Raw genomic sequence first — 19,887 nt, forward strand, 5'->3', positions numbered from 1 at the left:
TCAGAGAATCACAATAAGTTGATAGAGAATAACAGCTACTTGTCATGGAATATTCTACTATACTTGTAACGGAACCTTTCTATGAGTATGATTATATATCTTCCATTATCTGACAACAAACATTCTCAGCCAGCTCATTTATTACGAAGGTTATAAAAGACTGTTCATATACATGTAACGGAAGATTGCACATACGCATCTACTGTTATCTTCTTCTCCACTTTTCGCTCAGCCACCAGACTGACTTGAGCGTCAGAGTGTTTGCGCTAGGGACCCCTCCCTAGTTCTCTCTCTACCATTTTGTTTGCTCTCTTTGATATGTACAGACAGGAATACCAAGTTTTCATCATTTTCTCCATCTTGAAGTCTTCTCTTGGTTAATGACAGAGTTATCGGCCCAGCACGTTATCTCCATCACTTTCAGATAGGATCAAGAATAATTAAAATTATTCATCCATTAATGTAGGAATATGAAAAGATAGACTCTAGGTGTTTTTGTACTTCCTATAAAATCTCTTGTGATTCGACATACTTTTTTTATGGTAAAAAGCACAGAGGGTGAAGCCCAAGTCTAAGATATATAAAAGGTCATGACTTTTCATCAAATTCATAGCATAAAGTTTCATTAGTACAGACAATAAGAACTCCTTCACTAAGTAATCTCAACTTATCGACTAGTTCTTCATAACTTGTTCCTGGACACAACTTGGATGGACACAACTTGTTCATGGTCATGGCCGGGCAATCATGGCTTCACTGTTCACATATTTATAAAAAAGGAGAGTCCGATACATAAAACTCTCGTTATGCAGGGTTCCGGAGAAGGATCCATTATACACAGTCTTACCTTACTTTTTACAAGAGACTGTTTCCAAGATTCGAACCCGTGACCTTTTGATTACGAAATAACAACTTTATTGTTACGCCAAGACTCCCCTTCACCATTCTCATGTTTACGAGTATACATATTCTATACATTTTTTATATATGTTTCTTTCATGCGGCATGAGTTTCAAATTCTATACGGAAGCCTTTCATAAGATTGTAGCTCTTTCTGAAGCCAAACACAAGGGACCAATCTGATCTGAACTGTTGGCCTTTGCCAGAGATGCTCCCACACACGCCAAATCTGCAGCCATACTCAGCACACTGACTGAAGCAGAGCGCTAATGATTTCCCTCACTCAATTGTAGCTACTTGCTGCCTACCTTCTGCTTCATGATCTCCCCCAAAGATGAACCAACGACATCAGGCATGGCGCATTCTGTTTTTCCTGCAAGGAGACACTATCATTGATCCATTGCCCAAGGAGTAGTACTCTTCTGGTACCGACCAATCTTTGCCACCATAATATAATCTAAAGTAAAATTATATTATCACTTTCCAACTGTAGGTTCATCCAACATATGCACAGCTTTGGCTAAAGGCACCGATTGAGGATGAAGACTTGGATGGGCAAGAGAAGGTGCAAGGAGCAGCAGCTTACCAAGAGGAGCGGCAGGCACCACTCCAGTGGATGCTTTTGCTGCAGCTCCAGGCTTAGTGTCTCCTCCAACAGCGGCATCAGGAGCTCCAATGACTCTGCTCAGCGCGAAGCACTGTCCAGCCTCGCGCATGGCATGGTGCAGGCCCGGCTGGAGCAGATGATCAGCCATCACTGGGATCCAGGCGTGCGCCACCAGAGGAGAATGAACTCTGCGGTAGCCGAAACAAGCAAAAGTAGGTGCACTTTGTTGATCGCCATGGACAGGAGGTCTCATGACCCCAAGGGGGACTTCAAGGTGTCAATGATAGAGGTTATCACGTCCAAAAGGATGGAGGAGCCGAAGGAACTCCGAAGCCTCTTAAATTGCTACTTGTCGATGAACTCCTCAGAGCAGCGGCTCGTGATCCTTGAAGCCTTCCACGAAGTGTGCTCCAGTCTTTTCTGTTGTAGAGATAAGTTGTAGCTAGAACAGGAATATAGAGAGATGTAGACATCTGTGAAACAAACTCTGTTCACGCTATGTTTACTCTTTAGTGTTTAGCATTTAGCAGCATTATTTTCAACAAAGGGAATGCAAAGCCATTTATGCTGAATAGGAATATGAAGCAACAGGAAAACAATGAGGATCAGGATACCAAACAAAAATTCATGGATCTAAGTTGAGATTCTACGCAACAAGAAACTCAATTAATTGATGCAAACCAGCCCAGCTTGCATCTTCATAACATCTGGGGCACAATCTTAATGTAGATCTATCAGCAAATAATGTAATAAATAAATAAACAGCTTTAAACCACCAAACGTTAAAAACAAATACCAAGAAGCCAACTTCATTCTTCCAACAAAGAACTACAAGAACAATGTATTTTGTGTCAGCTTCAGATACTCCAGCTATCTATAATGTATATACATATATACAGAGAGCAAGAGCAGCATATATTCATAACCTGAATCTTAATGATAACAAACATGTAGCTCGAAAACTTGGATGTTACAAAAAGAGATATTCAAGATAACTATCAGTAGTATAAATGAAAAATTAATCAATTTTTAAAGCCATATATGCTTTAAGAAGCACAACAGAGCAAATAGGGAAGATTTCTAGGAGTTGTAACAAAGTGCACTAATTTTAAAGCAATGAATAAATCAAGGCACATGTGGGAGCAACCGAACCTTAAATCAACATCACCAGAAGGGGTATAAAGCACAAGAATTCACCATAACTCAGTATGTTACCTGCAATAAGCTTAGGAATCTGTTCATTAATGCCTAGACAAGAGAAGAGCAATAAAAGTCAATTAGATTTTGAATTTTTGATAGAGTTAAATGGAATTCTAAGATGTGAGAAAAAAGAGCTCAAAAGGCCCCTAAAAGTGATGCGGCAAAACCAATTTTGATAGTGTCCATGACAACCTACGTTATAAGAAACAAGAGGTCACGGTGCAACAATTCTACTCCAAAAAGTGTCCAGAATATAAAGATCCAATATTGCAACACCAGCCTATAAGGCCCCTAAAAGATATTCACATTCATCATTGAGAAGAAACAAACTCTATAAGAGCTTGATACCGGCAGCATCTTCATAGGAGATTACAATAACAGGAAAAGAGAGAGCTAGAACCAGCCTTCAGCTATTCTAAGGCCTTGAAGTACATATACGAGACAATTGCATTTGCAAAACTGGAGGCCCTGCTCCTCCCACGTTCACCTCCACCATTCCACCTGGGGTGTAGTTGTATTGCTGCCTGCATCCAGGACAACGACCATCTTCCTCGAGAATTCTTTTGTGGCAGAACAGGCAAAGCCGAAATCCACAAGAACAAGGAAGAAAGCTCAAATCCGTCAGATCTAGATCCTCATAGCAAATAGGGCAGGGAATTGGCAAGGGAAGGAGACCCTTTTGTTGGGAAACCCGATAGTCCCGGCCTGCATTCATTGGCAGGATCCACTGTTTTGAGATACTTGGAAGGCTTGGAGGACGAGATGAGTCATCTGGTCCCCAAGCTCTTCTGGTGTTAAGGATGGGCTCCGGCATTGTCATTCTCCCTCCACGAGAGACCTCAACTGGGACACCAGGCGTGGCAGCTGCCTTAAAGGGAGTAATTTCATGAACAGAACGACGACTATGGTTAGCATCACCAACATCCTTAGTCAGGGCGTCAGCGACCGCCTCCCAATCATCAAGGATCCCGTTTTCTTCCCCTCTGTTGTCTATATACTCTTCCTCTTCACCATCGCTGATGCTTCTTGAGGTGGAATCCAGGCTGCTACTTCTGCTGCTTCTACTGACGCCAGAAGAGACATCCCTTCTATGATGATTACCTACAGTAGGGTCACGGAATGAGGAATCCATATCCCTAAATTCATGCAACGGTGAAATGCCATCTCGGCCCTCTGCTTCTCTCATCATCCCTTTCGGAGCCAAGGGAGGATCTTGCAAATGAAGACCGGTGGTGACATTAGAATCATCATCCTTATCCTTACCTGATCCACCAAAGGAAAGAGAAAGAAAAATACAATTTTTTAGAAACAATGAATATTCAAGTAAAAGATCGCCCAAATCTCAATACTAGAAAAAACAGAAAAAAGGGGGGCAAATCAGATCGAACCATGAGAGAGCCATTGCTCACGCCGAGCATCGAGTTTGCACTGCTTCAGCTTCGCAGATCGATTTGCCTGATGAAGACACACAAGGGCTTCGATCGTTCACAATATGGATCATTCCATTGGCATAACGAAAGTCACAAAAATACAATCTTTGACGTACCCGCTTCTTTTTTCCAGACACCATCGACGGAAGCGAAGGAACGTTAGCCATCGAGTCGTGACCCATCAATCGATCCACCTCACGAGTCCTCCTTTTCCTTTTCTCTTAGCAAACCCTAAAAACGGGCAGACCGAAGTAACGGTAGCGGTTTCGCCTCTCGCTTTCTTCTGCTGCACGAATGGTGCCCACAGATCTTCTGCCCTAAAATAAATAGGCGGAACTGATGTTACAAGAATATCCCTTAAAGGATCTAAATTTACCCATTGATGCGTAGCGCAAAGAAAGGGACAGGAAGGCTATATCCGGAAGTAGGTTTGAAGTTGGTGACATCCCGTTGACCAATGCGCACCACACGTGGAGTCCAAGGGCGTCATGCAGTCAGCGGACGAGTAGACATTTGGGTCGGTCTCGATCAAAAAGTGGTGTTACGGATGTGATATCTTCAAACGGAAAAAATATTCCTTAAAATCACATGATATTAAGGAAAAAATATTCCTTAATAATTTGGCAATATTAATTGGGCAACATTAAAAAAATAACTCACATGATATTATTATTTTTAATATAGAAGGTATATTGACATTATTATTATTTCTCAATAAGCTGTAAATACTCAAGTAGCCTTCATCACTCATAATCTATTTTTCAAATTAACAAAAGATGCACTTATTTTTCATTTTACCGAACTTGTCAATTACTTGTCAAAGAACAATAATACTATATTTTAAAAATCAAATATCATAATAGAACAATATTTCAAAAATTAATATCACTTTGATACTATATGAACCCTAAAATGAACACCACTATGATATTATATGTTAAAAACCAACACTATAATGACATTGATTTTAAATGCATCCATTGTCAATGGTTGATCTTTTAATATCATTGTTCAATATTTCATAGAAATAACTCAAGATAGTCTCCATCAGTTACCATATACGCATATATATACAAATCTGTACTTGACATTGGTCTTTCTGATCAAATCAATTTAATTGTGAATCACTAGCTTTTCCATTTAATACTGCAATAAGCTCAGTTCTAGCCTTCTCCAAAGCATCCTGTAGATTCTCAGGCTTCCTTCCTCCAGCTTGTGCAAAATTAGGCTTCCCACCACCTCCGCCACCACACAGCTTAGCTATGCCCCCTATGAACTTCCCTGCCTGGATCCCCATTTTGACAACCGAAGGAGTGCATGCAGCGACTAAACTTACCTTCCCATCCCCTGGGCATGAACCTAAAACAACCACTGCAGGATCTTTCAAAGAATTGACAAGGAACTCGGCAGCATTTTTGAGGGCATCAGCATCCGTTTCGTCCATAGACTCAACTACCACTCTAGAAATCCAAGCTTTTCAATGGAATCAGATAAAGCACGAATTGAAATAAATTAAGCAATGAGTGTCATGTTTGGTACCTTATGTTTGAGGTTCCTACAACAAAGGCTCTATTCAGAAGAGATGAGGCTTTGAGTATTGCCACTGTATTTCGTAGAGCAGAAATTTCATTCCTGGCAGCTCTAAGCTCCTCTAGTATGGCCTCCACTCGACCAGTTACATCATCTGCTTTTGCCTTGTTAAAGAGAACATGGCAACATGTCAAAATGAACCAAAGATGCTAAACCTTTTAGTAAATAACAAATGCCAGCAGTACATAATTTACAGCATGACATATGCGTCACCTGTTTAGATGATGAAAAACCGAAGATAAAGAAGTCTCACTAAAGAAGATCAATGTGATAAATTCTCCATTGAAATAGTGATGGTTCTAATATGATTACAAGAAGATAGTGATTATATACAATTACATCCACACTGAATTTAAGGGCAAGACATGTAGCAGCTCTAGAATCAAGTAGCTGGGGTAAAAAATTCCAGACTAGCGTAAATATAATCTTTCACGTCCTAACATTTCAGAGTCAAACTGAGTTGTTTGAAGGATCATCGGAAGCCTAAATTGTTCACAAGAATAGACAGTGTATATTAGAAAAGGTAAACTACAAAAATCATCCACGACTATTCCATAATTATTTTGTATCTTGATTCAGTTAAGTAAAGCAATCTGTATTTCTTTTACAGAAACCAACAAATAGCTGAATATGACAGATTCAACATCTTCTAATCAAAATACTATTTTCTTTTCATCTAGTTTAGTTGTCTTTCTCTACTCTTCTCTCTGCCATTCTTCTTCCTCACTCCTTTGCCCGGTCTCCCTTTCTTCCTAGGGTCACCATCGATGACAACAATACAACTCTCAAAGCCTCTTCACCTTTCTCCCTCTCCAACTTTTCTTCCTCCACTCTCTTTTCATTTCATCTTTCTTCCTAGTGTGTTGGCGCCCCAACCAACAAAGGGAGCAATGTCCTTAATCATTGCCTCCTCTCTCCCTCTTTCTTTTTTGTCTCCCTCATCTTTATCCCTCTCCCTCTTTCTCACTATTTCATTGTACCTATGAAATATAAATTGAATAATATAATCCAAACAAGAAAAATAAAATTATAATTTTCAAAAAGTAAATAATTCTACGATGTAGGTTTCAAATATTGAGTTTGATTAGAATAAATATGAAGAAGATTTTTCATATACAGAAGGATTAAAATTTTAGTTTTTCAATATGGCAGGAAAATAAAAATTTTAATTTGATATCAAAGCTTAAAATTACTACTGTAGAACTCCCGTGTATAAATATTTGCATAAAATTAAATTCTATAAGTTAATACTTCTGTTACAGACATTAAAAAGAAAAACTTTAATTATTCTTCTATTATTATCAACTGCTATAATATTGATGTCAATATTAAAATGCTATATTTTTTGAAATCACAATTAACAATACCATATCGGTATAATGGTTGGTGTGCTTAACTAATATGAAGTTGCCACATAGTAGAAATTTTCTCCTGCAGTCTCTCCCCAACTACTTTAATGTATAGAATATAGATAACCGCGCATAAATCAAGAAAAGAGCAGAGATCATAGATGGAACAAACAAGAAGACTGCATACCTTGAGTAGTGAGCATAAACGTCTCATGTTGTTGTCTCGAGCAGTGACATATTCAATAAAAGCTTCACCAGCAACAGCTTCAATACGCCTAATTCCAGATGCAATGCCCTGTTCTGAGATTATTTTGAAGCCACGAATCTCTGAAGTATTAGAAACGTGTGTCCCACCACAGAGCTCCATTGATACACCAGGTACCTCAACTACTCTGACCTGAAAAAAAGTCAATGATCAAGGAACTTTGAAGCCATGTATATGATAAAACTAAAAGCAGGATAGTGTTATACAAAGAACAGAAGCAGCACAGTTGATAATATAAGTCAAAAAAAAAAAAAAGATTGATGATTTTGACATCTAGAATGCAAGAAAAACAAGACCAAGTGAAGATCAGTGAAGCGACAAAACAGTTGAACAAAAGGGTAAAGCGTATAGAGAATTATTTGCCTTAGCATGCTCATACAGAGACATGAAAATTCAACAGCAATACAACATTTTACTATGCCAATTTCTTCTAATGGCACAGGCACATATTCTAACAGAATCTCTTGAATCAGATGAGTAGAAGACAATTTATGTATAGTTTTTCATCAAGAATATCTTGCCTTGAAGCTATTTATAAACAGCATGGACAATCTAATTTTTAGCACCACATAATGCAGAAACTTCACAAGGATCATACCAGTTCTCCATACTTTTCCCCAAACATGGCAATTGCACCTGCTTTCTTTGCATCTGACAAAGGCATTACTTTGGTTTGAAGTAGTGTTGAATCACTGATCCATTGATTTATTAGTTCTTCAATTTTCAACAACTCCTCCTCAGACAATGGCCGATGGAAGTTGAAGTCAAATCGAAGTCTATCAAAGGCTACCAATGAACCAGCTTGTGATGTTTCCTGACCAATAACAGTTCTGAGTGCAGCTTGTAGTAAATGTGTAGCAGTATGATGGACCTGGACATATTAGGAACTGAAATCATAACTTACATTTATTTTTTACAAAATAACAGAACAATAAATAGAGATATTTGCATGTAATTCTATATATCAATAAATTGATCAACATAGTGTTGTTAGGATCTTCCTGTCTAACTCTTAAATGGCATCTGCTTTCTGCAATGCTTTGCAGAATCAAGCATGTTCTTCTTGAGTACTGAAAGTTCAATTTGTTGTGCCAATGGAATAAGCATTGTATCCTTGTAGGAACACAGACGCCTTAGGTTTAGAATATTAGTTGTGCCAATAGATCTAGTAGTTTGGAATCAATAATTATTTGATCCATGGTTTTAAATACCTAGATGTGCCAATCCGCATGGGCAAAATATCTCACTCTGTCCACTTACCAGCACTCAAGAAACCCCGAACCAGCCAATACATAAGTGAACAAGTGGAACTTCACATCATGAGCGTCTTCTTCAGAAGCTTCATAGCAAGAAGTTCTGGCGATTCAAGAGCATCTTAACAATTTTGATCATGCGGCGAGAGTCCTCAAATCACATCGCAATTATCCTCCTCCAAATCATATCACAAGAACCCTCCTTAGCATTTGAAATTGTAGTTTACTGTTTACCCTTAGTCCTCCTCCAGCACCAGTTTGTGAGAGAGATGGTGAGGCTTGCATATGTTGTAACTCATGTTTCTCTAGCGCTGACTGACGATGTTTCCTCTAGGTATGCTTCCTCAATGCCTCCTACTCTTCTTCTTCCTCTTCTTCTTCTTCTTCTTTCCCCTTCTCCTCCATATTGGAGCGACCTATACCTTTTGTCAAAACTGCATAAAACAATTTCGTTCCAACCAAGAACTAAAACTTTGGCTCAAAACGGAATTTGAAACCTTGATTTGACCTTAATCAAACAACAAATTATAATAGACTAAGAATAAGAATATGACAATACTGTAATTGTTTGGCTAAGAAGATGTAGTGATGATTCAGAAATAAGGAGAGGGCAAAAGATGTTGCCATGTAATTAACAATGTGGAAGCAATTGGATATACAAACAAAAAATTTATTTACAATAATTCTAATGAATATCAACATAATATAATTATACAAAATTAAAAAAAATTGAAAATTATAATACAAAATGTATACATATATGGAAATACTGAATGTGCATGTGCATGATAATTAACCAGATTTGGAATTCACTTGCAATATTAAATTACGTTGACGAAGCCAAATAGTTATAACAAACATGACCTGGTAATCATGACTTGCAATATAATAAAAAGGGCAACACGGTGCACGAAGCTCCCACCATGCGGGGTCCCGGGAAAGAATCCATTGTACGCAGTCTTACCCTGCTTTTTGCAAAAGATTATTTCCAGGATTCGAACCCGTGACCATTTTTGGTCACAAAGCAACAACTTTACCGTTGCGCCAAGACTCCCCTTCATAACTTGCAATATAATAATACATGAAATTGTTAACTGGTGTAGACATTAAACCATGTTGATAAGTTGAGGTGATTGCTCTAGCCCAGCAAGTAAAAAATTTCATACAGGAATTACTACTCAACCTTTTCCTAACCAAATGGCATATACCCATCTTCCCTTGAGAAAAATCAAGACCCAGGCAAAGGAGCCCAAGATGTTAGCTTCTCTTTTGACTAGTTCCGACGGGCCTTGTGCAGAGATGCTAATTAGGAGAGAGAAGGAAAAAGATGAGACTAGCTAGCATTTCAGATGTTGCTCTAGAGTGACCATAGATATGTGAGAGACAATAATTAGAGCACTTAAATTATGAGAGTAGTTTAACCTTGGAGGAGTGAGTGTAGAGACGCAGTCCTTAAAACAATGGATCAGCTTCTTGCTTTTGTTATTTTTTGGCTGCTTATGTCATTCACTTGGAAAACAAAAACACACAACTAAATTTGATGTACATTTATGGTCAGAGTAGGTCGTAGCATGCAACAATTAGTCAGGCTACAGAGTACCTGTAATTGCGCACTTGAATGATCGACCATGTAAACTACTTGGAGTGCAAAGGAAAACCATAGCCTAACACTCATGATCATACTAAGTGGACGGTTTGTTGTTGTCCTTGACCTTTCATCTTCAGTATTTAGCCTATATCATAGTAGTTGCCTAAGGCCTTCAAAAATCTAATAGAAAGGTTCATATGTTCTCATATCAACCTAGCTCCTGATCCAGTGCATATGTCCCGGAGACAGGTTCTCAGTCCTTGTTAGCTTTCTGGGTGCATACGGCAAATAGAAGCTGAGTGGGAACTTAGCGAGGTTAGATTAACATTATAAGATGTGACATGATTATACTAGAGGAATTGTATACATGACACAAAAATGAGATACATAGAGACATGTGATAGGGTGATATGCAGATGAGCATGTTTTACCTATTCCTACTACTGTTCCTAAGATGCTGAACCTCCTTGCATGCTCGCTTATGATGCAGTTGATGTGACGGTTTCATATTTTTTCTGATGCATGTAAAATACTCATCCTATTATATCAGATATGAGAGAATTTCTGAGCACGGTATTTCTACAACACATCCTTTGATGAAAACTATTTACTCTGAGAAAGTGTGACCCGCTGAAGCATAACATGTATTACTAAACAGACAGTCATAACTTATAATAACTATAAATCAAATAAAAACTAAATCTACCATTGAAAAACTAGAGAACAAAAAATCTTGCCTTAGCCCTCTGCCTTAATATTGGATCGACTGCAGCACAAACTTCTGAGCCGACTTCTATCTTTCCTTCCGTAATTATACCTTTATGAACAAAGATGTTTCCAAGTGATTTCTGAACATCTTTGATTTCCACTGTTACTGTACTTTTGCCATCCTGATTCCCTTCATAGTACAAAAAACCATTATCTCCAATCTGACCCCCTGATTCAGCATAGAAAGGGGTCCTGTCCAACATGATTTCCATATTGCTGCCTTCATAACCTTCAGTTACTGGTTCACCATTTAATAATAGCCCTTTGACTGTCGCATAAGCAGAAAGCATGTCATATCCCAAGAATTCAGTATCAGGCACACACTGAGCAAGCTCTACTTCATTTCCTACCATAAGTTTAACTGCACTATGAGCAGCTTGTGATTGGCGCCTTTGGTTTTCCATTTCAATGTCAAAACCATTCATATCTAGACTAACTCCTCGTTCTTCAGCAGCTTCAGTTGTTATCTCCACTGGAAAGCCATATGTGTCATACAAAAGAAACACGTCTTTCCCATCCAGACATGGTTTCCCACCATTTGCTCTGGAACTTAACAAAGCATTAGAAAGAAATTGATCTAATAGCTTCTCTCCTCTCTCTAGAGTCTGCACAAACCTCAATTCTTCTCTCTTCAGCTCTTCAAGAATATGATTTGTCCTTCCTTTAACATCTGGGTCAATTTGGTCACTAAGTTCTATCACTGTCTTGGCAAGTTCAGGCACAAAAGCACATTCTTGGATCCCCTCACCATTGCCCTTTATACCTAGCAGTCTACCGATCCGAACAACTCTTCTAATTAGCCTCCGGGCTACATAACCTCTCCCAATATTTGATGGTAGAACTCCATCTTTTATAAGATAAACGATTGCGCGCATATGATCACCAATGACCTGGTAGGGAATTATACATAATGGATTGTTACTTTTTAAAAAAATGACATAAACATATCAATTAGAATTGACAAAAGCATACTTTCAGATTGGTTTTTGTAGAATCATCTGCTTTAGCATATGAAACCTTTGCCAAACTTGCTGCTTTCTGTATGATGGGGAAAATGAGATCTGTTTCATAGTTGTTTGGGACCTGCAAGAATTATGCCAAATTCAAATGTCAAACTATGGCATGTTCTATTATCAATCATATAGGATTACCTGCTGCAGAATCCTATTAACAATCATATAGCATTACCTGTTGCAGAATCCGTGCCATACGTTCGAGTCCCATACCCGTGTCTATATTCTTCTGCTTTAAGAGTTCAAGGGAACCATCCTCCTTCTTGTTATATTGCATAAACACCAGATTATAGAACTCAATAAATCTGCTATCATCGCCCAAATCCTGGAAATAATTATATTTGATAAATATGACTGACTGACCTAAAATTTAAAAGAATGTGAAAGGTAAATAAAACTAAATTAGAAAAAAAAAAATCTTTGCAATTCAGGAGTTTACGTACAGCATTTGCATGACCTCTGTCAGGATGAAAATCATAGTAAATCTCAGAGCAAGGGCCACAAGGACCTGTGACCCCACTAGTCCAAAAGTTATCATCCTCACCCATCCTCTTAATCCGTTCTTTAGGTACGCCAACCTAGAGGGTAGAATAAATAAATAAATAATAACTGAAGTGTTTTAGGGAAAAAAAAACATACTCAGACTATGTCCAATGACTATATGAGATTCATAAAAGTCAAACTCAGTACAACCTCCTACTTTCATACGAAATTTGATTAGATGATAAATAATGCGAAAAGGTTAGATTACTAAAAAAGAGATCGACCTTTATTGTTCAGTTTACAGGGTGCATATCATCAGTATATTAGCTTCGTGCTTAAAAATATAAAAGGAAATAAACAAGACTAGGACTCATCTGAATTCTAGAAGCACGTGATCACTAAAAATAAGCCAATATTGACATATAATTAGAATATTTAAGAACTTACATCATCATGCCATATTGAGAAAGCTTCATCATCCTTGTCAAAAATACTAATCCACAATCTCTCCGGAGGCAATTTATACCTATAAGAGAGGAAATAAACAATGATATTCAGTGTTAAAGAGAAATTGCATAACTGTGGTCAAACTTATTAAGTGCTAATAAAAGTTAGGGAATTTGTAGTAGCAATATTAGGTAAAAGCAGTTCTGCAATACCAACTCTGGCTTCAAGATATCTGTTAAAGGTATTAGGTTTATTGGGCATTAGGTGTAGCAGGTTTGGTCCCACATTAGTTCTTCTAGGTTTATGATTTTATTATGAGTCTATATATATCCATGTAATGGTTATATTTCTTTATGATGTAATAGAATATTTTGTATTGCCAAATTCTACCTGGTATCGTATCAGTAACAAATCTTTGAAGTTGAGAGCCATTGCCAAAGTCTTCTACACGCTACCGCCTATTGTTGTGCAATGCATGCAGGCGAGCCCTCACCATCAGACATATGCTAATGCTATTACCCAAGGCATGTCAGCTCTTGTTTCTACCTACGAGGTTATTATTGCCGCTCTCTTGACCACCCATGAAGCTGGCATTTCATTGATTGTGTATCACCAGAGTTGGAGCCATTTATGGCAGCTATAGCTTACAACATTGCAGAACTTTACAGAGCCAAATTCATCCTCTCAAGTGTAGAAATTGATGTTGGTCAATCAAATCTACTCCAACCTCTAGAATCTTCTCTAGGTTTTTCAATAGATCTCTTCTCATTTGTGCATTCTTGGTGAGGTCTCTTTTTTTTCCTTGATTTCTACTTCATATTATTCAACCAGTGAAGGTGGTTAATTGCACTGTATTCCTGTAACCATATCCAAGCTCTCTTAGGCTTAGAGCTACTTCCTTCCATCCTTTCATGGGCATTGATTCTATTCCTAAAAGCAACCCTTTTTCTTCTTCTCTGTCTTCCCCTCATGGCTCCTCTTCTTCTTTCAGAAATTGAGCTCGTCTTATTTGCAAAACCTTCTTCTTAGAATATATTTTATAATCTGGAGATTGGGTCGCATAGAGACTGGGATCCCTAGGTATTTGTCTTCCTTAAGTTGCTGCTAGTGTTCTTATACTCAAACTGCTTCTGTCTCAACCTCCTCGACACTGCTTTATGTTCTCTTTCTTGTTGATTTTTAGATCATCTAGCAAATGAAGACCAAGTAGAGAAAACACCGTCTTCTCATTTTGCTACTTCTAGCCAAAGGTCGACCTGTGTTTTCAATCTCTAGTGAAGATCTGAATAGAAAAGCACATCCTATTCTTTTTATTTTGATACATCTAGCAAAGATTTGAACTATGCTGTCCATCTCCAGTGTAGAGATCTGAAAGAGAAAATATTTCATTTTCTTACATCCAGCAAAAGGTCAACTCATCGTTTCCATATTTCTTATAGAACCCTCAAGTGCTTTCATTTTCCATCAGTCTATGAAGGGTTATCGTAAGCGCTCCTTCAGTGAGAAACACATTTCAAAGGTTAGATCATAAGATCTTTGTTCATTCTCATTTTACTTCATCCTTTCTCTTTATCTTCTCTTTGTTGATGTCTTGATTTGAGGTAAAAGAGATCTAAAATCATTTGCTAATTTAAGCTCAAAGGGATTGTCGATCAAGTGCTCCAGTAACTCAAGCTTTGTTCCACTCGCATGCGAGAAGCATGCTTCTTGTTTCATTGTTGGCGTGTCTAATTTATATTATACTTATAAGATTTTCAACATAGATGGTATCTATTTTCAATTTCAGGGGAGTGTTAAACAAATTGAATTTTTTAGATATTAGATATAGTAAGTTTATTATCAATTTAGTTCTTCCAAGTTTAGAGTTTTACATAAATCTATGAATATCTATTGGTCATTTCATAATGGTGCAATGGAATATCTTCTATCCCCAAATTCTACAACAACATTGATAATAGATACTACTTCGTCCAAGTTTGCCATTCTGTAAGTTTTTTACAATTTGCTCAAATCATTTTTATATGCTGAATAAGAATGTGAGTTGCATGCCATCTTGAACTCAGAGACAAGTTAATTAGTAATTTGCAATGTGTCACAAAAATGGTTTTCTAGATAATTATGATTGTTAAGCCATGAAGCATGCTGCCCTCATTTTCTGTAGATCATGAAGTAGTGAAAATGTTTGCCTACAGTATGAACTTCCTAGAATTTTCATAAATGGAAACTGGACTAACAAAAGACATCTGGATTTCTGAAGTCCAGAAAGAGGGAATACAAATAGGAAGGAATTACTGCTTTGTTGGATATATACTAGTCAACGTTATCAATACAAATATTTTTAATATTAACAACATATACCCTTGTATACCACATATGGGCTATGCAGTTGATCAATTGGATCCCACCTACATAAGCCTTTGAACACCTTCCAAGTTGTGAAGGATAAATATTACATATTTGTATGAAATTAAATTAATTATAATGATATAACTCAAACGTGATTTAACTTGCACTGAATGTAAATTGTGGATTAATAAGTTGGCGAATGAAAAAATGAGTGTCATTGTTATGGAGGAAAATTTCATATTAACTATTAATTACAATTACATGAAATAGTTCTTAAGAGTTCAGAATTACTTTTGAACAAAAGTTTAATATATGAGATTATCTCAAAAAGGTGGATGATATTTGATTGCAGGGATTGTAAATTAATTGTCAATGCTGCTCCATGGGTTATATATATCGTCACTAGATTAGCCAAAAATGTAGGCAATATCTATATTTGGCAATGGATAAAAATGATTCAGAGAGAATTTCTATTTCTACTTGAGCTTGGAATAAGAATCAAATCATGAATCATAGAGACACTCTATTTTCTACTTGGTATTAAAATATGAATCAATAGTGGAGAATTTTGGAGGTTATTGGGAAGGTCTAATCACCCCCACACTCATCTAGAAAAGGGTGAACGGTTGAACTCAATGCAATCTCTCCTATGTCCCTTGGGTTGTTGCCGTCATTGTTGCTCATACCACAAATTTGCATGCACCTCGATTGCATCATTCCTACATCTTTAGTGTTGTAATTGGAATTACATGACACATCTGTATTTGTGCAAGATGTAAGAGTAATAACCTATTCTCCATATGTATTAATTCTGATTGCATCATTCCTACATCTTAGTATCTGGAGTGGAATTACACAGTACATATCCCTAGCTGTGCATAATGTCAGGGTAATAATATTATCTATTCTCCATGTGCCAATTCTTAATATAAGTATTTCAATCATCACTTATATATTTGGTCTGGAAGCATAGAAATAAGGTAACAAAATCACATTCTAAATCCAATAATTCTTCCACTATAACCATCCTTTTGTAAGAACTTAACACCTGTCTGCCTGCCTAATTATGCAGGATAAAGACCTCATAATGCTTACCTTCTCTAAAACTGGTCAGTTCTTCGCCAGCATATGTTTCCACACAAATTAAGACACATGCTAGAAATCTGGTAGTTTTTTTGAACGTATATGTTGATGTAGGCACCTGATCTAAATATAGTAGGATGTCTTCTAATCCACAAAAGCCATGAATATGATTCAGTATTTGCAATGTTAATTAAGACTTTGACTGCATACAAAAATTCATTTGAATGCAATTGTATATTTTATTAGCTTTCATAGTAGTAGCAAGTAAAATATGAGGATTCAAGGTCTCTAGCTAGTACAGGTTCAATGTAACACCTTAAATTTACCAATATAGAGTTCATGGTCCTTTGGGAAAAGAGATTATCCATACTCCTTGGTAGTAAGCTCCCATGACCACAGAATTGCTTCCTTCTTGAAGTAGTCACCAAAACTGAAATTCCCTAGCATCTCAAAAAAAGTATGGTGTCGGGTTGTCCTGCCCACATTTTCGATGTCATTTGTTCTTATGCACCGCTGAGATGTTGTAGCACAAGGTACACTTCTTGGTTCCTACACAATATCCTTTAGTATCTACATTAAGTCACATAGAAGAGCAAAATTATCCAACCAACACGGAACATACCAGATACAACTTGTGAAAAAAAATGGACAGAGAAAATATGTTGCCTCTCATGTAATTTGCTTCTACAAGTTGTAGGAAACATACTCCAAATTTCATTGATGAAAAAGACGCATCTATTTTGTTGGAATATAGCATTTAACAGCCTATTGCATGTGTTGCCCTAGTTTAATGCCACATAGAGAATTATGGCCTAATAAAGAGGGTTGCAATCTTGATTGTGTGAGCTATTGATAAATTGAGCTTAAGCATTTGGGTTGGCCGTTGAGTTTGACAAGTTAATGGATCAATTTTCACATCTATGTGAGTCATGACATTTGGATTAATTGATAGGTATCATGCGTATTTGCTCTTCCAACCTCCAAAAAGATATAAACAACGTACATGTGGATTGTATAATGATTTTCTAAAACAAAAATAGCTTCAGAGAAAAAGTTAATCTAGAAAGAATAATACTAAGAAATCTGCATGCTAATAATCCAATATAATCTTTGTTCTGGAAAAAAAAATAGCTAGCATCCTTTTCTCAACAAAAAAATATATTCCTCAACAAAAGAATTCGAGGAAGGGGAAGCACTCAAGAAGCAGTACCTTGCCAAGAAATATAGGCTTAAATTGTAGCATTCCAGCAATTGTAAGCAAAACTGTAGGGTCATCTGGTACAAGAGATGCACTTGGGAGTATCTTGTGACCCCTTGAAGCATAAAAGTTAAGGAAGCATGTCCTTATGTCATCCCCACTAATTGGGTATTCATTTTCTCTATTTTCAACCATGTCTTGAGTCATAGGTTCAACTGAAGTTGAAGCAACAAAAGTGAATAAAAGTATGCAGATAAGGCCACAATAAGAAATTTAATTCTTAAAAGAGAGGGAAAAAGATAAACATAATCCACAGAGATTACTTAAACCTGATGCACTTTTTGTCGTGAAATTTATTTTCTGCGATGATGTCAACTTTTGTGTGTAACTTGAAGATACTTTGACTTGAGTTTGCCCAACAAAGCTGAGATTGATGATGTAGTTGGAGCCTAAAGCAGTTGCATTCCCTTAGAAATATTTTAGAAAATATGCACAGTACGAATATTATGGGGTGTGCTATTCAGAGGTAAAATAGAATACTCTTCTGCATCTTTAAAAATCTGTAATCAACAATATTCAAAGAACATGGTTTTAAAATAGCACTTTAGAACGTTCATACTCAAACCGACTTCTCTATCGCATCATCATATTTCCAGGCTCCAATCGATGATCAAAAATGAATTGATTCGCATGAATAAGTAATCAGGAGTGCAGTGAAACTAGCAGAAAGACGAGAGGAACATGGATTTACCGCGAAGCAGATGGAGATTGCGGGCGAAGGTCACGGGAGAGAAGAGGCGGCGAGGCCTGGAAGCGGCGGAAATGAGAGGGAGGGGCATCGGAGCGTTCGCCAGCTTGAGCCCCTCCATTCGCTATTTGATTTTTCGCTTCTCCGGTTTGGGCCTTATCGCCAGTGATAACTGGATAAGTGTGGTATTGTGAGGCGTGCCAGATACCGTAATTGCAGCCGCTGGATGGTGCCCAGGGCGCCTGCAAGCAAATCGTACCCGTTGGATGTTTGAGTGCAGAGAAATTCTCTGATCCGTAATCTTAGGGGGCGTTTGGTACGCGCGTTTTTCATTTTCATTTTCTGAAAAACGTGCATTTTCTGAAAAAAAAAGTGTTTGGTTTACGTTTTTCACGCGCATTTTCTAATTTTAGAAAAATCGTAACTAATTTTAATTGAATTGAGAGATTAGGAGAGTCCCGAGATTGCGTATGGAGAGGGTTTAGGATGTTTAGTCTTCTAAATAATCAAAATGACGATCAAATGTCATTAATAAGTTTATAGTAATCTCATAAATGTACTGTTTATATTTTATTATTATTATTATTATAAAAGTCATTCATGTGTTTTTACTTTGATAATCTTTTTTGATACGGTGATAAAGGAGGGTCCATCCGGTACGAGTCAACTATCGAGGTGGAGGTTAAAGTCAAAGTGGTCAACGTCAGAATGTCAAAAGACTCACCTATGGTGGCCGAGCGGAGGACCTTAGTAAGGCCAGTCGAGGTAATCAGTGTCTGATCGGCAAGAGACTTGTTTGAGCTGACCATCTATCCATCTCAGGATAATACGATAAGACAGTCAGACGCTCAATATGGAACGGTAGGACGCTAAGGAGACCGAAGAGTTTGTCCGATCGAGAGGGACAAGCTACTATGCTCAGTCATCGTAAGGAAGAGCAACTTAGACCGACAGAGCAGAGGAGTCCCGGCGGAGCGGCTACCCCGCTCAGCCAAGCAGCGGGACCATTGTTATATCTCTGGATATCCTTTGGGGAGATAGTGTCACTGACACGAGGCATGGTCAACAGGCGAATCATACGGCGGAAGCTTCTACTGTCTTGTCAGAGATATGCATGCCCTGTTAAGGTATGATGTCAGAGGCACTTTCCTGACAGGTCCTTTCATAGGACACATTGGAGAACGTGTCCATGTCTCGAGGAGTGTACACGTTGCCCACCAGGGCTCTATATAAAGGGGGTCCAAGCACCATGGAGGTACATGTTATTCACTGTTTGCGTTTGCGTTACTGTAGCTTTGCTTTCCTCTGCAGTTCTGGTGACTGACTTGAGTGTCGGAGGACCAACGCTGGGGACCCCTTCCCTTGCTCGACATTGACGTTACTTGTTTTGCAGAGCAGGACGCGGTCTATATCCAATCAACGGAGCAGCCACATCCTAGCTTTTCACCTTCCCGTTTTTGGACAGGATCATTTTAACGTCGTCTGTGGGACCGTAGCCTGCATCCGAAACGAGAAGACGGAGGATACTGGGCAACTCACCACGGTGACACTGACAAAGGAGGAGCTCAATATGAATACAAGCCCGAACGGCAAGGATAGTGGAGCAACAACAACAACAA

General features: G+C 37.9%; 3 protein-coding genes across 7 annotated transcripts; all 3 read right to left on the reverse strand.

Annotated features, from left to right (window-relative positions):
• Nucleotides 1–698: 698 nt before the first annotated feature.
• LOC121995683 lies at nt 699–2,785 on the reverse strand. The gene is made up of 2 exons (XM_042549426.1): nt 1,487–2,785; nt 699–1,273 (listed from the first exon to the last, which is right to left on the reverse strand). The coding sequence occupies exons 1-2, from the start codon at nt 1,758–1,760 to the stop codon at nt 1,194–1,196; spliced, it is 354 nt and encodes a 117-aa protein (XP_042405360.1). The 5' UTR covers nt 1,761–2,785; the 3' UTR covers nt 699–1,193.
• Nucleotides 2,786–2,907: 122 nt separating this feature from the next.
• LOC121995682 lies at nt 2,908–4,440 on the reverse strand. The gene is made up of 3 exons (XM_042549425.1): nt 4,254–4,440; nt 4,096–4,162; nt 2,908–3,970 (listed from the first exon to the last, which is right to left on the reverse strand). The coding sequence occupies exons 1-3, from the start codon at nt 4,317–4,319 to the stop codon at nt 3,123–3,125; spliced, it is 981 nt and encodes a 326-aa protein (XP_042405359.1). The 5' UTR covers nt 4,320–4,440; the 3' UTR covers nt 2,908–3,122.
• A 658-nt stretch (nt 4,441–5,098) lies between these two features.
• LOC121995681 (alanine--tRNA ligase, chloroplastic/mitochondrial-like) lies at nt 5,099–18,433 on the reverse strand. Of its 5 annotated transcripts, none has more exons than XM_042549420.1 (13): nt 18,272–18,433; nt 17,850–17,969; nt 17,533–17,735; nt 16,693–16,871; nt 12,894–12,972; nt 12,407–12,541; nt 12,139–12,288; nt 11,923–12,033; nt 10,920–11,840; nt 7,940–8,212; nt 7,264–7,473; nt 5,677–5,831; nt 5,099–5,597 (listed from the first exon to the last, which is right to left on the reverse strand). In XM_042549420.1, exons 1-13 carry the CDS (start codon nt 18,387–18,389, stop codon nt 5,246–5,248), a joined length of 3,006 nt encoding a protein of 1,001 aa, XP_042405354.1. In that variant the 5' UTR covers nt 18,390–18,433; the 3' UTR covers nt 5,099–5,245. The 5 variants fall into 5 exon arrangements, with proteins under 5 accessions (XP_042405354.1, XP_042405357.1, XP_042405358.1 ...); XM_042549421.1 differs by having other exon boundaries at nt 5,472–5,610; XM_042549422.1 differs by lacking the exon at nt 5,099–5,597 and having other exon boundaries at nt 5,683–5,821.
• Nucleotides 18,434–19,887: the final 1,454 nt, after the last annotated feature.

The sequence above is a fragment of the Zingiber officinale genome, chromosome 6A (genome assembly GCF_018446385.1).
Source record: "Zingiber officinale cultivar Zhangliang chromosome 6A, Zo_v1.1, whole genome shotgun sequence".
Taxonomy (NCBI): Eukaryota; Viridiplantae; Streptophyta; class Magnoliopsida; order Zingiberales; family Zingiberaceae; genus Zingiber; species Zingiber officinale.

Excerpts from the sequence above, each read along its gene's own strand:
- LOC121995683 (XM_042549426.1), bottom strand. The coding sequence starts at position 1,760 with ATGAGACCTCCTGTCCATGGCGATCAACAAAGTGCACCTACTTTTGCT. Across the intron at positions 1,274-1,486 it reads GGTGCCTGCCGCTCCTCTTG|GAAAAACAGAATGCGCCATG; the intron begins GTAAGCTGCTGC and ends GTCTCCTTGCAG.
- LOC121995682 (XM_042549425.1), bottom strand. The coding sequence starts at position 4,319 with ATGGGTCACGACTCGATGGCTAACGTTCCTTCGCTTCCGTCGATGGTG. Across the intron at positions 4,163-4,253 it reads TGTCTGGAAAAAAGAAGCGG|GCAAATCGATCTGCGAAGCT; the intron begins GTACGTCAAAGA and ends TGTCTTCATCAG. Across the intron at positions 3,971-4,095 it reads TGAGCAATGGCTCTCTCATG|GTAAGGATAAGGATGATGAT; the intron begins GTTCGATCTGAT and ends TTGGTGGATCAG.
- LOC121995681 (XM_042549420.1), bottom strand. The coding sequence starts at position 18,389 with ATGGAGGGGCTCAAGCTGGCGAACGCTCCGATGCCCCTCCCTCTCATT. Across the intron at positions 12,973-16,692 it reads TGGGAGCTTACTACCAAGGA|GTATAAATTGCCTCCGGAGA; the intron begins GTATGGATAATC and ends CCTCTCTTATAG. Across the intron at positions 12,289-12,406 it reads ACAGAGGTCATGCAAATGCT|GATTTGGGCGATGATAGCAG; the intron begins GTACGTAAACTC and ends AATTATTTCCAG.